The 22,518-nt window shown below is 41.7% G+C and overlaps 3 protein-coding genes across 7 annotated transcripts in view; 1 reads left to right on the top strand and 2 right to left on the bottom strand.

Moving 5' to 3' along the window:
* Positions 1–165: 165 nt before the first annotated feature.
* Positions 166–11,442, top strand: vps35l (VPS35 endosomal protein sorting factor like). Of its 2 annotated transcripts, none has more exons than XM_024284249.2 (30): positions 166–250; positions 692–791; positions 862–1,050; positions 1,124–1,243; positions 1,353–1,377; positions 3,495–3,574; positions 3,645–3,773; positions 3,891–3,975; positions 4,040–4,096; positions 4,170–4,266; positions 4,367–4,414; positions 4,564–4,657; positions 5,349–5,549; positions 5,623–5,669; positions 5,860–5,971; positions 6,042–6,158; positions 6,226–6,279; positions 6,346–6,426; positions 6,500–6,562; positions 6,631–6,716; positions 7,619–7,699; positions 7,768–7,831; positions 7,899–7,997; positions 8,071–8,148; positions 8,214–8,328; positions 8,699–8,838; positions 8,921–9,086; positions 9,299–9,417; positions 10,191–10,337; positions 11,307–11,442. In XM_024284249.2, the coding sequence occupies exons 1-30, from the start codon at positions 234–236 to the stop codon at positions 11,403–11,405; spliced, it is 2,910 nt and encodes a 969-aa protein (XP_024140017.1). In that variant the 5' UTR covers positions 166–233; the 3' UTR covers positions 11,406–11,442. The 2 variants fall into 2 exon arrangements, with proteins under 2 accessions (XP_024140017.1, XP_024140016.1); XM_024284248.2 differs by having other exon boundaries at positions 10,188–10,337.
* A 211-nt stretch (positions 11,443–11,653) lies between these two features.
* Positions 11,654–17,401, bottom strand: get4 (guided entry of tail-anchored proteins factor 4). The gene is made up of 9 exons (XM_024284253.2): positions 17,202–17,401; positions 15,820–15,898; positions 15,655–15,736; positions 15,431–15,580; positions 13,721–13,859; positions 13,418–13,558; positions 13,269–13,344; positions 13,122–13,194; positions 11,654–12,171 (listed from the first exon to the last, which is right to left on the bottom strand). Exons 1-9 carry the CDS (start codon positions 17,339–17,341, stop codon positions 12,080–12,082), a joined length of 972 nt encoding a protein of 323 aa, XP_024140021.1. The 5' UTR covers positions 17,342–17,401; the 3' UTR covers positions 11,654–12,079.
* Positions 17,402–21,632: 4,231 nt separating this feature from the next.
* fdxr (ferredoxin reductase) overlaps positions 21,633–22,518 on the bottom strand; it is a 21,203-nt gene continuing 20,317 nt past the window's right edge. For all 4 annotated transcript variants that reach the window (XR_002920554.2, XR_002920557.2, XR_002920555.2 and 1 more), the window contains exons 15-16: positions 21,970–22,036; positions 21,633–21,866 (exon numbers count right to left, since the gene is read on the bottom strand). The gene's annotated coding sequence lies outside the window, so the exon portion shown is untranslated. The remainder of the gene's footprint in view (positions 21,867–21,969; positions 22,037–22,518) is intronic.

Raw genomic sequence — 22,518 nt, 5'->3', positions numbered from 1 at the left:
AAATGGGCAAGCAGTGTACCCTGGGAAATGTAGTTACCGGAAATATTTCCCCGTCGTTAAAATAATTAAAATAAACAAAAAGATTAAAGGTTATTGTTTTTTATAATTATTTATAAAATACCCCCTTTTTAATTTTTGTAGAAAATCAACTTCGAGTCGAAAAGGTTTTTATATAAATATATATTTTTTCCCGGACAAAGCAGGAAGTGCAGAAATGTCATGTGACTCTAAAAATGGCTGCTGTGCAGTGGTAAGAAACTGTTTTCTTCGCGTCAAAAACTCTTTAAAAATATATCTAAACTGATTTAATATTAATCTTTTGTCTTTTGCAAAGTTTTCTTACATATTTACGCGACATTTTTTGCGTATTAATGTGTTTAAATATCACTCGGAAATACATTTAATGGAGTTTTATGCAAATTGCTAGCTAAAAAGCATATTTTAAATCACACCTCTTGTGGTTATAGTTTGTTTTTATGCGTTTATAAGTTCTTTACTTTGGCGTTTTCTGCGTTAGAATGACAATCACGTGACATTATTGTGAAATAGTATATATTTTTTCAGCCAGCTTGTCGCAAATTCGGGTTTTTATGCAGAGCCTGTAAAAGCAGCTGGAGTTCTCCATCTCCTCCAGCAGAAAACATCTGTTTGTCTTAATCCTGCAAACATGTCATTTCTGCTGAACCATCAGGCGCTCCAGAGAACGCAACTATGAGGCGGAGCTGCAGAGGTGCCGTCCAGAGGCGGCTCCCATCGAGTTCGGGGACTACCACCCCCTGAAGCCCATCATGGTATGAGAGCCGCTCGGACTCGACCCTCATGAACCCGAGCGCGTCCGCTCAGCCTCTCCTCTCTGTTCAGGTCACCGACTCAAAGACCCGGCGTGGAACCCGCAAAGGCAGCACCTCCTCCTCGTCCTCCTCCTCTTCCTCCGCCCCTCCAGACCCTCTCAGCTCCATGCTGGACGGCACCGACCCCCTCTCCATGTTCGCCGCCGCGTCGGCCAGCCAGCCCGCCGCCGCCGCCGTCTCCCACAGCAGCTCCATGGGGGTGAGTCCACCACTGAGCGAGCGGCGTTTTAAAAGTCTCCGTCTGAGTCCGAACGCTGGCGATGTCCCCACAGGACCTCGGGAGGAAGAGGAGGGAGAAGGAGGAAGAGGCGGTGGGGCCGGATTTTGAGCCGTGGTCCATGAAGCGCGGCGAGATCCTGGCCAGGTTCACCACCACCGAGAAGCTGTCCATCGTGAGTCACCAGCAGACAGGAAGTTCTGATTTCAGCAGAACTCTTTCAATTTAAAGATATGTCAAATTCTGACAGAAACAAACACTTTCCATCATTTCTGTCTCCACAGAATCTCTGCATGGGCTCAGACAAAGGTAAGACTTCAGCACAAAGAAACACCGTCCAGAACTTTCTATGAACACAAACAGTTCTGCAGCTAAATGAGAATATTTGACCTTTTAATGAGTTTTTCTCATCATAAACTCACCTAAAAAACAGAAACAAAGACATGAAAGTTTCATGTTTTAGAATCGAATGGAAAGCCTTTAATGACATTTGAAATCAGACATAATTAATAATATAAATAAATACATTTAAAAACGGATAAAAAAAGATTTTGGAGGAGACCGAAAAAGCTCCATCAAATGTTTTTCTGACCTGCAGTGCAGCGAACGTCCAGCAGATGTCGCCATTATCCGCTCTCAGATCCGAGGATGTTTTTTTTTAATTGACAAAATATTTCAACAATACAGTATGAATATTTCAAAACTACAATTATTATTGAATATAAATGGCTTAGAAAAAAAAACAACAGACATAAATAAGATCTCAAATCAGAATAAGAGCAAAACATAACAGTAAATAACGTCACACAAGAGTAAAATATGTAATAAAGTATGTCTATATAAACATGTTTTTCTTAAAAGAACAGGGATATGTTACTATATAGCCTCATAAAAATAAATTAACAAATGAAGGTGTATTACATATTTCAGAAATGTTTTCTAAAACTCAAATCAGACACAGGCTTTGGGCATTTTACATTCTTTTAAAGTCATCTTCCACATAAATATTTCATTTTTGAAACCTACAAAAACTGGGGGACTTTCAATAAAACAAGATTTATGTATATAAACATTTTCAATTATTATTAAACTATTAATACGAAATTCTGCTTTTTTTCTGTTTGTAGATCAAATGTAATAGTTTGTAAATTCAAAAGGGGTCAATAAATCCTATTACAGGTTAACCAGAGATGAAAATCAAACCAGAAAGTTTTGGATTTCTCACATGAATAAAAAAAGATGCTCAATTGTTTCTATTGTTTGTGCCAATATTGAATTTATCATGGAGGTAATCATTAGATGGATAAATAGAATTTAGGATTTTATTTTTCTTTTGGTGGAATCGGAAAATTAAGATATTTTGTTAAAAGTTTGGAGATTTTAGGAGAGAAAATAATAGACTCACCCCGATTTGTGCGAGCTTAACTCTTAAATTTGTGACTCATACAACACATTTTGTGCATAAGTACAAAAATATTAAATTAAAAAATATAAAGTTCAATTTTCACATGGATAAATTAAAATGACAACAGCTTCAAACTAACTAACCACATTTATTCACAAATCTGATCTGATCGTCTATTTCATGTCTCCCAGATTTGTCTGTGATGCGTTTAAATGCTCCTAGAATGCTGGGACATCAGAGTTTCAGATTGAACTTTAAACTAAGGAAAAGCAAAGATAAAAATATGGATGTGTGTAGTTTGATCATTTCAGTAGAGCTGCCACGATTAGTCGACTAATCGACTATTAACATAGTCGACGACTAATTTAACGATCGTTATTTTATATTACATGGAGTCAGAGTGAAGTGGAACCAAGTTGTGAGCGTTTAGTATCAAAAAATACACTTTTTTTTCATTATTTGAGTCAGTGAGACTCAAACTTCAGTGAGAAATAGTTCCTCGTTTCATCATCCGATCAGGAATATCAAAGTCATTTTGACAGGTGACCTTTGACCCTATATACCCTTTATGTATAAAACTAATATTAAATTGTTACGTCATCTTGAGGGGCGGAGCATCTGTCAAAATAAAAGTATATTCCTGATCTCTCATTTGAGTTAATCTCGTTTTAATCCCAGAATCTGATGTTCATAGTAACCTTTAAAAAACTGTTTTTAAAGGTTTAGGAGAGAAAAAAGCTTCTAATTTATGTAAATCTTTGTTCCAACTAAATTTGATGTTTTTTCTATTGAATTTAGTCTGATTCTCTAGAAAAAATCATTTGTTTTTGTTCTTGTTCTGATCTTTCTATTTATACTGCAGGTACATTATTCCACCACAAGGTGGCGCCAAATTCAATTTTACAGAATGAAACAATAACGTATTTTTTATTCTTTTGAATACTTGTGCACAAAATGTTTGAGTTATAAATCAGGCATTAGGAGTGAAACTCCTGTTGACATTCCCGACCTGCTCCTGCAGGGAAGGCGCTCGGGCCGGGCTCCTCGGCCGTGTCGGAGAAGGTCCGGACCCGCCTGGAGGAGCTGGACGACCTGGAGGAGGTGGGCTGGTAGTTCTGACGGTCTCAGACTCGCTGCTGCGTGATGCTCAGACGTCCTCGTGTGCGTTCAGGGCTCTCAGAAGGAGCTGCTGAACCTCTCCCAGCAGGACTACGCCAACCGGATCGAGGAGCTGAACCAGTCCTTGAAGGAGGCCTGGGCCTCCGACCAGAAGGTCAAGGCGCTGAAGATCGTCATCCAGGTAACGGAGCCGAGACGCCGTGGCCCGGCCCGTGGGCGGAGACGCCGCGGTCTGTGGGCGGAGACGCCACGGCCCGGCCCGTGGGCGGAGACTGTTAAATGTCTTCCTCTGCCACAGTGCTCCAAGCTGCTGTCCGACACCGCCGTGATCCAGTTCTACCCCAGCAAGTTCGTCCTCATCACCGACATCCTGGACACGTTCGGTGGGTGGAGTCACCTCCACTTCCTGTTAGAGTTCTGCTCTGACGTTTGCTCCTCCTCCTTCAGGCCGCCTGGTCTACGACAGAATCTGGTCCATGTGTTCTGACCCGAGGCCCCTCCCAGGTGAAGGTTCTGGTTCTTCCTCAGATGTCCAGGAAAACGGTTTGATCTTAAAGCCGCTGCTCTGATTTCCCAGAATCCTTCACGGTCGAGGACGTGAACGACACGGCGAAGGAGACCTGCCTCAACTGGTTCTTCAAGATCGCCTCCATCCGAGAGCTGCTGCCCAGACTGTATCCATGCATCACCTGCAGGACTTTAGGTTTCTGGTTCTGATCCGTGATCCGGACTCAGCTTTTCAAGTTCTGCAAATCCCTTAACCTCTGAGCTCAGATACGTGGAAGCCGCCATCCTGAAGTGCAACCGCTTCCTCAGCAGAACGTGAGTCGGGTTTCAAGTCTGGGTTTGTCCGTCTGGATCAGGTCTCCCCTTCTGGGTCGGGTTTGCCCGTCCGGGTCGTTTTTGTCCGTCCGGTTCTGGTTTCTGGTTCCAGGTCCGTTCTTCCTCTGATGTCCTTCCTGTCTCCACAGAGGCATCCAGGAGACCCTCCCCCGTCTGACCGCCATGATCCGAGGAATCGGCGACCCGCTGGTGGCGGCGTACGCCCGAGCGTACCTCTGCAGGGTCCGCTGGCTTTTATTTTGTTAACTCACCCGAGACAGGAAGTGATGTTTTTTCAGACAATTTATTCTAATTTTTAGGTTTTTAGTGGTGAATTTCAAAATTAAAGTTCCTCCATGTTTTGTTATATTTTTAAATACTTAATCAACTTTTATTATATTATTGTCAGCTAATTTTGTGTATTTTATTGTTGTGTTAAGCTCTTTTTTATTTAGTGAAAAATATAAAACAAAACAAACCATTTAATGGAAAAAAACATCAAATTTAGTTGGAACAAAAACTATTTTAAGATTTTTTTCTCTTCTAAACCTTTAAAAAAACAAACAGATTTTTAAAGGTTACTGTGAACAAATATTATAAAAATTATACAAAATTTAAAAAAATGTACATAAACGTCAGTTTCTCTTAAATCCTGGAGAACTTACAGCGTTCTTCATTTAATTTCTTTAATATTTTTTTGTTTTATTATTTCCTTGTTTTTAATTTTTGTTTTAGATGTTCATATTATTTTCGGGCTGTAATTGGTGCTACCTAAAATGAACAAACAAATTATCAAATTAATTTAAAAAAGAAAATAGTTTTTTGGGTTCTGCAGGACTTCTGGGGCTTTTATTGTGAAGGGTACGTCCACTTCAGTGACGGTCGATGAACCTCCACCTTGTTTTGGTTTCCTCCCGGTCTCTCCGGCGTCCAGGTGGGCGTGGAGGTGGCGCCGCACCTGAAGGACAGCCTGAACAGGAACTTCTTCGACCTGCTCGCCACCTTCAGGCAGATCGGCGGCGAGAGCGTCCAGAACCTGCTGGTGGTCCAGAGGGTGGAGGTGCCCGAGTACCTGACCCTGTACTCCCCCGCCATCAACTGGATCCTGCAGTGCATCGCCTACCGAGCCCCAGAGGTCCGGACCCCCCCCACACTGGGGTTCTGTTTCTGAGCGGACCCGTCAGAACCGTCTCACTTTTATGTTTCAGGTTCTGCTGACGGAGATGATGGACCGATGTAAAACCATGGCGAACAAGTATTTACAAAGATTTAAAATGTTTTATTAAGTGTAAAAATATTAGATCAATTTGTGGTGCTTTTATTTTGAAATTCCAATGTTTATGACTGAAATCTAGTTGTTTGGAAATATCTTTTTATGATCAAGCAGGGCTTTTATTGCAGCGGGATCATGCAGTCACAGGAAGTTGCTGCTGTTTTTCCCACAGTGCTTTGCTCCTGAACTCCATCATGAGGGCGTTCAGGCCGGAGTTCGTCGCTGCCAGAGCCACCGACTTCATCGGCATGATCAAAGACTGCGACGAGTCCGGGTTCCCCAAGGTCAGAGGTCAATTCCTCCAAGGTTCCCTCAGAGGGTGAGACTCCGCCCCCTGACGTTTTCTCTCCGCAGCACCTGTTGTTTGGGTCTCTGGGTCGCAGTCTGGCGTGTGCCGACCCGCCCGAGTCGGAGAGGCTGAGCATCCTGAACGAGGCCTGGAAGGTCATCACCAAAGTCCGCAGTCCTCAGGTAATGAGGCGCTCCGATCGGCCCGGTCCGACCGGATGGCGAGCGCTAACGCAGTGTCGCCCCCCAGGATTACATCGGCTGTGCGGAGGTGTGGGTGGAGTTCACCTGCAGACACTTCACCGTGAGTTCTCTCTGCCTTCCGTCCAACGTTCCTCCGACAGTTCCTCCGGAGTTCTGTCCCTTTCAGAAGCGCGAGGTGAACACGGTCCTGGCCGACATCATCAAGCACCTGACGCCCGACCGCGCCTTCGAGGACGCCTACCCTCAGGTGCGCTCCCGGCGGAGGTTTCCCGCCCTCCCTCCAGGTTCTCCTGGTGACTGTGGTGGTTTCTGCTCTGCAGCTGCAGTCGGTGATCCGGCGGATCCTCACCTACTTCCACGACTTCTCCGTCCTCTTCTCCATGGTGAGTGAACGCGGCGCTCCGGCCGGACCGGCGTCCTCGCCGCTCCTCACGCTTTCTGTCCTCATCAGGAGCGCTTCCTGCCGTTTCTCGACATGTTCCAGAAGGACGGCGTGCGGGTGGAGGTCTGCAAGTCCATCATGGAGGTCTTCATCAAGTAAGAAACCTGCAGGTTCTGAGTCCAGAAGTAGAGCTGCCGCGATCAGTCGACTAATCGACTATTTTAAAATAGTCGACGACTAATTTAGTCGATTAGTCGTTACTTTATATTATATGGAGTCAGAGTGTGGTAAAATTTAAAGGTATAATGTCATTCTGCTAACTTTATGGACTATTTTGGCTAATTTTGGCTTTTTTAGGCTAATTTGGAGTTTAGCTAATATTTCAGCTAAATGCTAACTATTTTGCTAATTTAGGATTTTTTCCGTTTTTTTAAGCTAATTTGGAGTTGAGCCAACATTTCAGCTGCATGCTAGCTATTTTGGCTAATTTTGGATTTGTTTTAGTTTTTTATGCTGTTTTGCAAATTAGCTAATATTTCAGCTAAATGCTAACTATTTTGGCTAATTTAGGCTTTTTTAGGCTAATTTGGAGTTTAGCTAATATTTCAGCTAAATGCTAACTATTTTGCTAATTTAGGAATTTTTCCATTTTTTTAAGCTAATTTGGAGTTTAGCCAACATTTCAGCTGCATTCTAGCTGTTTTGGCTAATTTAGGCTTTTTTCAGTTTTTTAGGGCTATTTTGGAGTTTAATATTTTAGCTGGCTATCAGCTATAGGGTTTTCAGCTATCAATTTCAGCATCTTCAGCAGCCAAATTCAGCTAACAGCATTCACACTTGCATTATCACCTGTATTGCTATACATCTAATTTTTTGTTAGCTTAAAGCTAATGATGGTTAAGATGTGTGTTTTACATTAGTCAACTAATCAGGTCATTCATGAAGTATGACCTGATTAGTCGACTAATCTGACAAAATGATCAGTGATTAGTCGACTATCAAAACCATCGTTTGTGGCAGCACTCGTTCAGAGCAGACATGTGGAGTTTCTCCTCAGGCACCAGGTGGAGCTGACCAGAGATCCGGTCATCCTCAACGCCATGCTGCACATCTGCAAGACCATGCACGACTCCGTCAAGTCAGTGGTTGTTAGCTCAGAGCCGCTGGACTTGTTGGGTCGTGTCAGCAGCTCCTCTCTGTCTGCAGCTCTCTGACTCTGGAGGACGAGAAGCGATCTCTGGCTCTGCTGATCGTCGGCTTCATGCGGACGGTGAGTCCGTGGAAACATCTCCTCTGACCTCCAGGTCCAACAGGAGAACTGTCCTCTGTCTGCTCAGGTGTCCTTCGGTCGGGACTTTGAGCAGCAGCTGAGCTTCTGCGTGGAGGCCAGAGCCACCTTCTGCAACCTGGAGCCGGTGCTGGTGCAGCTGGTCCACGTGAGCGTCCGTCAGGTTCTGCTGGAGGCCTTCGGGCCGCCGTCTCCATGTCTGCTGTGCTTCTGTGTGTCAGACGGTGAACCAGCTCGCCATGGAGACCCGGAGGGTGATGAGGGGGAGCCACTCCCGGAAAACCGCCGCCTTCGTCAGGGTGAGCAGAACTCCTGCCGTTCTTTGTTCACGTCCGGGAAGTGTCTGACGGCGTCCGTCCCGTAGGCGTGCGCCGCCTACAGCTTCATCACCATCCCGTCGCTCAGCAGCATCTTCACTCGGCTCAACCTCTACCTGCTGTCCGGCCAGGTCGCCCTCGCCAACCAGTGTCTGTCTCAGGGTGAGCGGCTCCTCGCTCCGTCCAGAAGCTCATCTTTGATTTTCTGTCTGGACTTCACGGTTTCTTCCACCTCGTCTTTTCCGTGTTCTTCCGTCTTTTCCGTTTACTTTTGTCTTTTCCATGACCTTTCATATTTTCCGTATTCTTACGTCTATTCAGTTTCCTTCCACCTTTTCCATGTTCTTCCGTCTTTTCCATGTTCTTTTCCTTTTCTTTTTGTCATGTCTTCTCTGTTTCCTTCCATCTTGTCTTCTCCGCCTTCTTCCGTCTCGTCTTCCATTTGTTCCTCTGTTCTTCTCCGGTTCCTCCTTCTGTCTCATCCTCTGTTTTCTTCCAACTTATGTCTTTTTTTTCTCCTCTTCTCCTCCAGCCGATGCGTTCCTGAAGGCAGCCGTCAGCGTTCTCCCAGAAGTTCCTCACTCCATCAGCATCGAGGGGAAGCTTCGCTCCTCGGAGAGCTTCCTGCTGGACTTCATCAACAACTTCTTGGCCACGCTGCTGGTTGTCCCGGTAACGCCCCCCAGCATCCTCTAACACCAGCTGGCTCCTCCCCCTCTACAGTAATCCGTCCTCTCCTCGTTTGGATCTGCAGGACCATCCGGAGCACGGCGTGCTCTACCTGGTGCGAGGTCTCCTCAACATCGTGCAGGATTACACCTGGGAGGAGAACACCGACGCCAAGGTGCGGGTGTACCTGAGCGCCCTCCCCCTGCTGGCCGCCATGAGTCAGGAGACGTTCCTGTACTCCATCCCCAAAGGTGACCCTCACCTGCTGTTCGTGTCCTGATATTGATGGAAGCTGCTGGACTCTTTATATTCCTACAGTTCAGCCTTTTTAATGTTCATCCCCTTCAAAATAAAAGCATTGAAGTGTAAAATAACAGCTACAGGATCTGCTGATTCACCAAAATCACATCATGTGACACGTCACTGTGACTCCTCCCTAACATGACCCCCCTCCCCCCATCAGTGGACTCCAATGAAACGCTGTACGGAGGAGACCCCAAGTTCCTCTCAGAGATCAACAAGCTGTGTGAGACTCTGATTGGACAGATCCTGGACCACCTGAAGGCGCTGGCCCGGGACGAGGTCAGTCCACGCCAAAATGCTGCGTCATCATTTCAGCGGTTCCCTTCTGTCATAGTTCGATCACGAGTGTTGATCAGAATGTTTAAAGTGACAGGACTTTAATTCACTCAGTCTGATGCTGGATTCTGATTTTTTTTTAAAAATCTAATTTTTCTTTTCATTCCATCCATTCAGAGCTGCACAAAACAAAGTGATAAAGGAAAACTTTTTTTCAAAATGGCGGCTTTCCTGTTGGTTTATCTCCATAGCAACCATTTTATTTTTTGGTCTGCTGGGGGTGACGAACACATCGATGTAATTTTTAGAAGAATCGGATAAAGTAAATTTTGGATTTCCTTAGCAACTGAGATATTTTTCTAGCCACGCCCACATTACGTATTTTTTCATATTGTATGTCATATTGTTAACTTCCCCAGTGATGCTCGAGGAGTTGAGAGATAATAAATCAAAATCAGGACGAGTTTACATTTATGTAGAGTAAAGACGGCAGTCTCTTCCCAAGGTCAAAGGTCAACAAACTTTAATTGTGGTTGTAGACTTAAGCAGAATGTGTGAAATTTAGTGAAGATTGCTAAGATTTTAGACTTTTCAACAAAATGGTCATCCCATAATAATTTCCAAACTTCCTTTGGATGTTCTGGTTTCGTTAGTGGATTTTGAACATCAATGGTTTCTCCTGCTGTGATGTCATTATCTTTGTGGGCGGGGTCAAACATTCATGTCCACCAGTAGTTTGTTTGTGACCCGTCTGTGCGTCTTCCCGCCTGCAGCAGAGCGCCCGCCGGCAGAGCGCCCTGGCCTTCTCCCTGTTCGGCGTCCTGCTCGCTCACGGCGATCTGAGGAACAACAAGCTGAGTCAGCTCGCCGTCAACCTGTGGAACCTCAGCCACAAGCAGGGCCTGAGCGACACCCGGCTGTCTGTGAGTGAACCACAAACATGGAGCTGTGAGCCAGGGCGGCCATGATGGCTCGACTGATCCGTTATTAAAGTAGTCGATGGGTCGACTGATCCGTTATTAAAGTAGTCGATGGGTGATTTAAAAGTCGGTTAGTCGTTACTTTACGTTATATGGAGTCTGAGTGTAGTAAAGTTGAAAGTTATAATAACGTTCTGCTAACATTTTGGACTGTTTTGGTAATTGTTAAGGTTTTTTAGCCTATTTTGGAGTTTAGCTAATATTTTAGTTACATGCTAGCTATTTTGGCTAATTTTGGATTTTTTTTTTCAGTTTTTTATCCTATTTAGCTACATGTTAGCTATTTTGGCTAATTTGGGATTTTTTTTCTTAGCCTATTTCAGAGTTCAGCTAAAATTTCAGCTACATGCTAGCTGTTTTGGCTAACTTATGCTCTTTTTTTCAGTTTTTTAGCCTATTTTGGAGCTAATATTTTAGTTGCATGCTAGCTGTTTTGGCTAATTTAGGATGTATCATTTTTTAGGCTATTTTGGAGTTTAGCTAATATTTCAGCTACATGCTAGCTGTTTTGGCTAATTTAGGATATTTTTTAGTTTTTGGATTTTAACTAATATAACTACTATTTAGCTGGCTATCAACGTTAGCATCTTCAGCGGCCAAATTCATCTTCCAGCATTCACACTAGTATTATCACAGGTAATTCTATATATCTAGTTTTTATTTAGTTTAAAGCTAATGATGGTTAAGATGTGTGTTTTACATCCAGTTTTCCCATGACCTGATTAGTCGACCATTAAAATAATCGTTTGTAGCAGCTCTACTGTCAGTGTTGCTTCCTGATTGGTGGGTTTGATGACAGGATTGATTGGAGGAACATTGAGGCGTTCCCTTCATTTTTTACCAGTGCTTTATATTAATAGTGTGTTTAGTGCTGGGACTCCTCTTCCTCTGACGTGGTCTTCGTCTCCTCAGGTTCGGACCCTGGAGCACGTCAAGCATCAGGCGCAGCAGCCCGGCATGGCCCACCTGTCCGAGGCGGCCCAGAGGCTCAGCCTGCAGACCCGGACCTGAACCCCCCCCCTTTGTAAATAAAGACCGTAGAGAGGAAGGAGTCCGTCTTCTGGTGGTTTTTGGGCTCAGAAAGAAAAGAGGCGACGCGGTTTGTCAAACTCCTCTCAGTTGATCTTTATTGGTTAGTGTACTGTTGTTGAAAAGGCTAAAACGCTCCTCAGACGTCAGCAGCGTTTGGACGTTCGGTCAGAATTCAAACCTGACGCTCTGCTTTGAACTGATTCAGATGTTTGGGATCCATTGAAACATTCATGTGAAGAAATGATTTATTATTTAACTGAATTATCTCACAATCGGCTCTGCCTAAAGGGCTAATGTTGAAAGATGGCGGCGCTGGAAGACCTCCGGGCGTCAGCGCCGAGCTGGAGAACACGCCCTCACACTACAGAGCTGCCCTCTCTAGGAATAAGTTAGACAGAAATGAGGAAAAAAGAGAAAAACGCCACCAGGCGGCGCCGTCGCGCTCAAACAGTTCCAGAAATCCACACCGGATCAGCGTCCCGAACTAAGAATGATGGGAAATGAAGTGTCCTGGTGGGTCAGGGCGCGTTCGGTTCCAGGGACGCAAAGGATGATGGGAGTTTTGGAACAGCACGCCAGTAGAAACCCGAGACGGCTCTCCGCCCTGACCCCGCGTGGGGGTGAAGGAGGGGACAGTCTTTTCGTCTGGGGGGTCAGTCCAGCTCGATGGGGCTGCTGTCCTCCTGAGCTTCCTCAGCACCATCGTCATCCTCACCAGAACCCATGAGGCTGTTCAGCAGATTTCCTGCAGGAGGAAGCGCATCCGGATCAGCAGCGTGGAGGCAATCCGGCGTCTAATTATTCTAAAAACTCATTTCTAATATTTTAAAATGTGTCAAAGTCAAGGCCCGGGGGCCGGATCCGGCCCTCTGGGTAATTCTATCCGGCCCTCCAGATCATCCTATTTTATTATTAATGACCCGACAGTATCTTGCGTTCATTTCCAACTTTTATAATTTTGACAAAATATATTTTTATGGAGAGAAAAAGTTAAAATTTGCAGTTTTAAAAATTGGCATCATGCTAGGTTTTTTGGAGTTTAGCTAATATTTCAGCTACAAGCTTTTTTTTAATTATTATTATTTTAGGGTAATTTGGAATTTAGCTCATATTTTATCTGGCTATCAGTTTCAGCATCTTCAGCGGCCAAATTCAGCTTCCAGCATTCACTTTAGCATGATCACAGGTAATCCTGTATATCTAGTTCATAATTACGTTAAAGTTACAGTTTTAACATTATAAAAATGTCGTTTTAGAGTGTTTAATAAATGTTTCTCCTGTTCGACCCGCGATCTAAGGTCTGTTTTGGATTTTTCTCCCTCGTGTGATCCAGTTTGACTCTCCTGCTCTGACGGATCTTTCAGCTCCACATTGTTTCTCCTGAGACGTGAACATTTCCAGAGCCTGAAGTTCTCCGATCCGTTCTGGGTTTGGTCGGGTTCTTCATCAGGTTCTGTTGTTCCTTCTGCTCACATAGAAGCTAAATTAACTTTATTGGTTCATCCTAAGCTGTTTTATAATTGATATGCTATCTTGGACCCAAGATGCTCGGGTGGTTTCCATGGAAACCTAAATGTTTCAGCATTTAAAGCTTCTCTTAGATCTGAAGCAACATAAGTGTTATTTTCTTCTTGGTTAAGTTATACAGGTGTTCTACAAGCAGGAACCTTCGACCTGAGGAACGGTTCGGCTCACCTAGAAGGCCGCCGTACGATGGCGACTGTTTGGGTGGAACGCCAAAGAAAAGCTGTCCTATTCTGTCCAGATACTGAGGAGAAAAAACAGGAAAGTGTTTTAACAGATGATAAAAACTAAAAGTCTGGTTGTTCTGTGGAGCCCCACCTCGTTATACATGGGATCCCTCTTCAGAGACGGCTGATACTGTTCACACAACACTGTGAAAACGGTTAATTTACCCCTGAAAGACACGGCAGCTCCCGGTTAAAGATCGTCCCTCAACACAATCTACAGACGGAGGAGGCGGTCCTCACCCGTCCACCGCCAGCAGCAGAAACCAGATAAAGTTTAGGAGCGGCTGGACGAAGGGGGGGCCCTTCTGTATCGACGGGTGTTTCTCTGTGTACGTGCTGAACACCACAGACGCGCTGTTCTTGTTCTTTAGGCAGAGGAACCTGCAGAGGAGGAACACATTCTCACGTCTTAGGACCATTTAAACGGCGTGATGCGTTCAAAGACTGTTTCTGATGTAAATATTTACAATCTAAAGGATAAAATCCTTCTGTGATATTCCAACAATCTCCAGTGTGTTGTTTGGGTGTGATGCGTTCACTCACTGTAGGACGGCCTGCGCCACAAACAAGTCCACCTCGTTGCGGTACCCCCGTGACGCCGAATACTCCACCAGCATCTGAGCGCAGCCCTCGCCGTCAGACGAGTGCAGGAAGTGGTAACGAGACTCGCTGTAGTTTTGTTCTGGAACGGCAGGAAGGGAGAAGGATCCAGAAGACGGTCGGAGGAGAAGTTCATGTTTTATGAGAAGAATTTCATTCATAGACTCAAGTATCATCTTCTGATGTGTTTTCAAAGCATTTCCAGTCGTCTTAATTATCATTCTGTTTTTAGCCTGAATTAAAAAAAAAAAAATTTAGGACATCACAAGTGCATTAGAAATTCACCTCCGAGTCGTGGGCGGGATTCCCAGAGCAACCCCGCCCCCCTTCCCCTCCCTGTTGCTGAGAGCTCTCTGTTCTCCCACTAGCTTACAGCCCCAACCTAACGTCAGCCGAGCAGCACAAACAACAAAGGAGATCAGAGCGATCCAGCTGTTCAGTTCTGATCCAGATTCCAGCTGGGAGAAAGGGGCGGAGCTTGTAGCCCGCCGTTTTGAGCTTCCACATAACAACTACAGGCTTTTCAAACGATATTTTTTCTTGATTCACAACCATTTAAATAAAGAAATACTCAGAATTAATTTTACATGTCCTTCATCATCAGAAAACATTTTAAAAACACAATTTCCATAGAAGAAATGTTACTTTAAAAGAGTTGAGTTGATTTTTTTCCTATGAATCAACGATATATCGGTGTCAGTATCGTATCGGCCGATATTTGCATTATTTGAGTTTATCGTATCAGAATAAAAAATTATTGTTCCTGACAATAGAAAGTTTATGATTTAGTTAGTCTAATAGTAAATGTTTTCAGATATATTTTCACAATTGTTCCTATTTCAAAAAGGTCGAGTATAACGTGATTGTGCAGTAAAAGAAAAGTTCTTCGTTCTTATAAAGAAGCAAATCTAAACTTGTTATTATAGACGTTTAAAACTGATATCGACAAACATCAGTATCAGTCACAGCTGCAGAGGAATTATGGGTAATCAGTATCAGTCACAGCTGCAGAGGAATTATGGGTAATCGCTATCAGTCACAGCTGCAGAGGAATTATGGGTAATCGGTATCAGTCACAGCTGCAGAGGAATTATGGGTAATCGCTATCAGTCACAGCTGCAGAGGAATTATGGGTAATCAGTATCAGTCACAGCTGCAGAGGAATTATGGGTAATCAGTATCAGTCACAGCTGCAGAGGAATTATGGGTAATCGCTATCAGCCAGAAAAAATGATATCTGTACTTTAACACACTAAAAACAGACCAAAATCACAGAGTTTCTCAAAGAACCGTAATTTGCTTCTTTAAGAATTGTTAGATTAAACAGAGGAAGTGTCTTGTGGAGATGAACTTTCAAAATAAGAGCTCCAGAAATCTGACAGGTGTGTTTGTTAAAGCAGAAAAGTCCGGTTCTGAGTGAAGCTTTATCAAGTGATTCTCAGAACAGCCTTCAATGGAGACTGTTCTGTATTTCCACACAGATGTTGCAACGTCGTAGTTTGGAATCTTCTGCTCAAATGGAAACCGTCGGCGCCCCCCCAGGCTGTCCTGACGAGTCGCAGCACGAACGCCTGAGACTCAGACACGATTCTACCCTGAAGTTTTGGACTGGTTTCTGTGTCAAAGGAGAATCTTCCTCACACGATTGATTACCTTTCCATAGGGTGAGAGCCAGCAGCTGGTGCAGCTTCGGGTGGCCCAACTTGCTGGATCCTCCGGTGGACCACTTCAAGGCTCTGGACACAAACGCTGCTCTCTCTGGAGAGTTCTGGTCCATCCGGCTGAACAGCTTAGCTAGATGTTCTGCTCCGACAGAAGAGATCCCACATGAAACCAAGACTTTTCTGTTGTTCTGTCTCTTCCATCGCTCCACCCACCTAATATTTCATCTTCCACTTTAGCATCGGACTTCTCCAAAACCTCCAGCACCAACATGGACAGATCTGCTGCACTGTTTTGCTAAAAAACAGATTTTATTTTGTCAGTGAAACAAAATGTGAAAGACCATTTCCTAGAAATGTGGAGAGGCGAATGCAGCTTACCTGGTTGTGGCTGAAGAAGAGCAGAGCGCCATGGTACATCAGCTCCCGGGCCTCGGCGTGTTTGGCCTGAGACATGTACCTGATCAGAGGGGAGGAGACAACACCTGTGAGGAATGTATTGTTTTGAATGTCATTTTAAACTTCCTGTGAGCTCAGAGTGAAGAGAAACATCAGAACAGAGAAGTTAGGAAACTTCACAGCAACATCAGGAGGAAGGTCAGCGTGTTTACAGTCAAACATTCTGGCAGAAAATGTGGGATTTCATTCATGACTACATCAAAGATTGTTTTATTTTGTTCTGGAAGGACGTCTGGTTGGGTCACATATCAAGAATATGAAAAAGGATTCTGGTTTGTTCTTCATAAATGCATTTTGGCCAAATATCACATTCACAAATGAAAATTCTCTGGACAAAAACCAGGTTTCATTGTATTTTTTCTTATTTCAATTTGTATATTAATAATATCTGAAACTCTGACAAACAAAACGCAACCAATATCTTCTCTGTATGTGAAAGATTCAATATTTTGATGTGAAAATATTTCTATTTCTATTATTTCTTGTTTTATTGCATTACTGAGTGTGAATCTCTGTAAATCAAACAATGTGCAATAAAGTTTTTCTTTAAATAGAATCAAATAAACAACCAAACTAGTGGACTTAAATCAGATTTAAGAGCATTTTCTTTAACATTCAACAGATATGACATTAACATAAAACTTTTACCAAAATAAACTTAAAGTTTCTTTAAATCTAAGGACACTGTGAGACTATATTTCCTCCAAGGACTCAAAAACTTTCGAGATCAGAACCGGCGACAGCCGGTTGATGTTCAACTATGACTATAAAATTAAATATATATATAATAAAAATAATAAATAAGTAACTGATACAACCCGGTGTCCCAAATGTTAATTAGCAGCGTTTTTATTTATTTATTTATTTAAACCCGGCGAATCGAAGCACAATGCTAAGCAACATGCTAACACAGCTGGCTAGCTTTACCCAACATTTTATAAATTATAACAGTTTTTCTACAATAAAACAGCGGCGGTCTTAAAAGCAGAATTAAAACAAGTATTATGTTTTAATAAAAGCCCAAACAAACTGCGTTTCTATCTTGAATAAGTCATTTTTTCTCCTGTCATTAGCTAAATATTAGCGGTGCTGTTTGAAACCTAGCTAGCTCAGTTAGTCATTCCTCCAAGCTGACACGACTGTCGACCAATCACATACGCGGAGCGGCAGAGGTAGGCGGGGCCCCGGTGCGGCCCAGCCAACCACAAACGTTCCTCTCAAAGCAGGGTTGACAGCCGAACGATCTGGAACCGACAGGCCTCGAGTCCACATTACAACAGCAGTTTGAGCGGCAGAAGTCTCACCTAAAAAATAAAGTTCTGTACATTTGATGCGCCTCATAGTAATCTCCTCGCTCCACGCTCGCTCGCAGCTTTCCTTCCACCCTCTGGACGCCGCCGCGGTTCCTGACGCTGGAGCACCTCAGAGACTCCGGATCCGACATGGTCGATCCTCCGCAGCAGCAGCTCCACAGAAGGCGGGGTCAAATGGCCCTCGTCGGTAGCCGTAGTGGAGAGAGTTAGCGAAATTTAATATTTGTTTCACTGATCTTGATTTAAAAAAACAAGTATTATAGTTCCTTCTTTGGTGTTTTAAAATTTAAATTTTTCTTATAATAATTTAACATATTTAAAATATTTTTTAAAATTAAAATACAATGTTTTTCTCATCAAAATTTACATAATGATTTGCTAAATTTCACATAAAAAAACGTAAAGTTTAATCTCAAGTTTAATTAAAACATTATGGTTAAAAAAACTAAATTAAAAAAAAGCTTTTGTTTGTCTGCATGCTTCATCTTCATCACTTTTATCTCTTAATAAAAGCATATTTGCATTATTATTATTAAAATACATAAAGAATTTTTCTTGAACAATTTAGGTTTAAAAACGTTTTTAATGTTCAAATCTTTGATGTTTTTGCCTCCAGAACAATAAACACTAAGGAATTGTGAAATTAAAATAATTTATTTTCTGAAAAGACCTCAATTTCTTAGCATTTTGCACATTTTGAATACATTATCTGGTAACAAGTTTTATATTTGACTAAAACTATCAAAGGAACCTGACTTCATCTCTGACGCTTGTTTAGACTGCATAAGATGTTTGAACTAAAAGTTGATTTATTAGAAACCTGGAATCTGCATTAAACTACCATGTTAAGGTTTGGTGTTATATGATGCAAAAACATGAAGTTTAAAAGCATCAGTGTCAACATTAAGGATTGTAAATAACACAATGTGGTCTGAGCAAAATGTTATTGTATAATTTTATTTATTCTTATTGTGTAACCAGTCAAGATTTCTAATGTTCAAATTAAGAGTGTAGTTGAACGAATGATTGTTAATTTTATTATATAATCAGTTGTTTGATGTACTGAATGACTGTTTACATTTATATTAAGGTTTGTGTTGATTTTTACTTGTTTCTGAACTACAGACAGAAACTAGCTTCGGCTATAATCTGGTGTGAAGCATCTTTAATGATTTTGCACTTTGTCCCTGTCAAATAAACTATTAAATAAAAATAATAATAATAAAAAAAATGATCAAACATTTAGCTGCGAGTTTAAAGTAATCTACAGAAGACGACACAGTGGAGGGTTCTTTTCTTATGATTATCAGGTTATTTCAAGAGAGGAAAAAATACAAAGTAATAATAAAATGAATGAAAATCTCTTCAATTTAGTGTCAAAACTGCTTAAAGTCCTGCTCTGAATTCTACTTTTGCAGTCAGTCGAGCTTAAACGTTTGGTAATCTCATTAAAACTCACCGTTTGACGTGTGTGACAGGAAACAGGAAAAGGAAATGAAGCACGTTTAGAACGACTCACACAGTAAAGGTCAAGCTCTTTTTCTCTCATGTACTCTAAAACTGAGACCCAACGTTTGGTTTCTGACGGTAACTCATCCCAAAGTGCTAAATGTTGCCGTTCTTCTCCACTGGAGGAACATTCCATCCCTTTTGGGGTTGCTGGAGCCTATCCCAGCCACTGTTGGGTGAAGGTGGAGTTCCTCCTGGACAGCTCTTTCTGTTTTAGGGCCACATTCAGGTGAGAGTGTTAACCACTACCCCACCGTGCCGCCCTGTTACAAAATCCCACAGAATAATTTTATGATGAAAATGATTTTAAATTTATTTTTAGGAGGAAGAGCAGCTTTAACTCTGATGCTGTTCACAGGTGTTTGTCTGATCAGCAGGTGTGTCAGGGATCAAACTCTGGATCTGTTCTGACCTTACAGATGTCTTCTTTTGTGTAAAATGATAATCCGACCAGTTCAAATAAAATAAAAGAAAACTAAATTATTTCGACTTTCTCTTCTGTCAACACTGGATTTTATAAATAAAGATTTTAGTTTCTGATCTTCTCCCAGTGTCCTTTTTCTTTGCTGTCTTCCTTTCAGTTATGATGATAGAACAACCTGGATGAACACATGACTTTTATCAAGTGTCTTTAATGTGGATTTTAAACATGTCTTCTAGTCTTTTAACCTTCAACTATTTTGTGTTTTTGCAAAAACAGGTTGTGTCAAACTTTTATTACAGCAGTTGAGGCAGAAACAGGATCTTCCTGCAGGTGGCGCCAATGCGTTAAGTTTGTTCTCACTTTACATGAAGCTGATTAAGAGAAAACCAGGAGATCCAACCCATACACAAAAACATTCACTAAAAAGGTTAAAATAAGATTTTCTTTCATGTCAGGCGAGGAACGTTGAGTTTTCTTCAGATGGATCCGTTCCAGGAGGATGTGGGACTCATGGGATCATGATGGACCGAACCTCCAGATCTGGACCTGTGAGTCCATGACCTTCAGCTTTAAAGAGTCCGAACGTCTCCTAACAAAACGATCCTCAAGATGTTTGAGTGAAAAATAAAGAAAACTAGAAGCAGGAATGTCCTGAACGTGCTGAACATTTTGATATCAAACATGCATCATTTGCAAAAACTGCACTAAGAATTTGAGGAATTTTGTGAAAAAAAAAAAAATCGCAAAAATTGTGTAAAATGTTAAATTGTGAAAAGATTTACAGGACCAAAAGGATCCTGAACGTTTTGACACCACGATTGTATGAGTTTGAAAAGAGAATAAAGTTTTTGAAAAACTCGACATTTCTCTATTTATGTCCTTAAAAAAAAATCAGATAAATTGCGTAAAATCGTAAAACCGTAAAGTTTACGAATACCAAAAGTACAAGCGATAACGTCCTTAAGATCTGCATGTTTTAATACTGAGATTGTAGAAATAGCAGAAAGTATGAAGGAGTTTTTACATGTCAAAACATGTGAGGAAGTGGAAATAAATAATAACTAAAAAAGTTGCATTACCACTGATAATGTGTGAATGCTTTTTGCTGAAAGTAGTCACTAAAGATTCTGAAGCTTTTTGTTGAAAATGGTGACACAATTTACTTTAATTGCTGAAAGGATTTGCTGAAAATGCAGAAGCTATTTGCAAAATGTTAAATTTGTTGAAAGACTGGAAATTATGTTAAAGAACTATGACAGAGCACTGAATTGACCTAAATTTCTGAGAATTTAGTAGTCTTTAAAAATCCCTAATACATGTCAATTTTGCAAAAATATTTAGTGTGTTGCTGAAATATGAGCTAAACTTCAAATTAGCCCCAAAAAACCTCAGTAGATGCCAAACTAGCCCCCCCCAAAGCTAGCTTGTTGCATAAGCTAAACTCCAAAATAGCCTAAAACTCCTCAGTAAACTAAATTAGCCAAAAACATTAGCATGTGGCTAAGATAGAAGCTAAACTCTAAATTAGCCCAAAAATCCTCAGTAGATAACAAATTAGTCAAAAACGTTAGCATGTTGCTAATATTAGCTAAACTTCAAATTAGCATAAAAAACTCAGTACATTCCAAATTAGCCAAAAAAGCTAACACATTGCTTAACTGCTAGCTAAACTCAGAAAAAGTTTAAGATTTCCAAGCAAACCAATTAGTTAAAAACGTTAGCATGTTGCTAAAATAGAAGCTAAACTCTAAATTAGCCTATAAAATTCTCAGTAGATGACAAATAGCCAAAAAAGCTAACACATTGCTTAACTACTAGCTAAAAATCAGCCCCTCAGGGGTGAAACTGCAGCTTCTGAGGGGCAGGACGGTTGTCCTCTGAATCTTCAGATCTGCAGATCTGATCCTCTCTGCAGCAAAATCAGGATCAAGATCATCAGCAGGATGTGACTCTTCAATCACAAGAATAAACTGTTAGTCTCTAGTAGATCAAATCAAACTTTATTCATTTAGAAACAAAGTTAAGAAACTCAAAAAAATAAAAGTCTGAAGAAATGAAAGCGTCCCACGCTGGATTTATCAACAGGAAGTTTCAGATTTTCAAACAAAAATTCCTGCAGAAAATGAAGTTTAAGACGCAATGCGGAAGTTGTTTGATAAAATCAGAAAAAATCAAACTTAAGGGTTTTATGACGGGAAAAAACATTATTTCATCATTTTATTTTGACAAGACAATAAAAGAAGGACTTTAAAACTGAAATCAGGAAGTAGAGCATTATCATTTATTTTGTCATGGAAATGTTCCCACTCTTCTTTTCTTCATTATTATCTCAACACTTAGGACTATAAAACATTAATAATTAATCAGCTGATTATCATCTCTACTTTGTCTTTGGACTTCCTGCTGTGATGGAGGTACTATTACCTGTTTGTCAACCTTTGTTTGTCCCATGGAGGTCAATTTAAATAAAATTACTGTATGAATAGAAATCAAGAGAAATCAGATGATTTATTCACATGTAAACCTGTTAGAAGAGAAACACAAACCTCACCAAACAGAAAACTTCTCCTTTTGTCACCGGATATGAGAGTTATGTAACATCTTTAGGAGCTCGTCGGGTCATAAACTGACTCAGATCTTTCACACAGATGTTCCTCGTGTCGCTCAAAACCTCCAGCTGGGTCTGATCTTACCGCTGACATCTGCTTTAGTTCAGGGGAATTCTGCACCGTAAAGAGGGAAATGAGGTTTGGGAGGTCAGACTGTGATGATTTGATAAGAGGTGAGAGGAATGCAGCCACAACAGTTCGTTTGAGGTTGACTTACATGGTCACCTTTAACCCCTTCACGCTGTATTTGTGGTTTACTGTTAATCTGCTTCATTGAGCATCACCTGGAACAGAAAAACACAGAAGAATATTTTTAGTATAATTTCATATCAATTCACTCATGAAGGATTTGACTTGAGACTCCACAGAAGAGAATCTTCATCATCATTTTTGACTCCAACTTCTGACCAAGAGACCGGACTGGAACCTGTGACACCAGATGCAAAAACTTTTAATTTGAAATTTAAAGTTCTGACCAAGACTTTAACATGGACGCGTGAACAGAGACTCGTAACTTTGGACCTGAAAAAAAGAAATATTTCACCACCAGATGTTTAGTCAAAATGGATGATGGATGGATGGATGGATGGATGGATGGATGGATGGATGGATGATGGATGGATGGATGATGGATGGATGGATGATGGATTGATGGATGATGGATGATGGATGGATGGATGGATGGATGGATGGATGGATGGCTGATGGATTGATGGATGATGGATGGAGGGATGGAGGGATGGATGATGGATGAATGGATGGATGG

Source organism: Oryzias melastigma, linkage group LG19, assembly GCF_002922805.2.
Source record: "Oryzias melastigma strain HK-1 linkage group LG19, ASM292280v2, whole genome shotgun sequence".
NCBI classification, from domain to species: domain Eukaryota; kingdom Metazoa; phylum Chordata; class Actinopteri; order Beloniformes; family Adrianichthyidae; genus Oryzias; species Oryzias melastigma.
The sequence above is the reverse complement of the archived record's forward strand: the minus strand, read 5'-3'. Positions and strand labels throughout refer to the sequence as shown.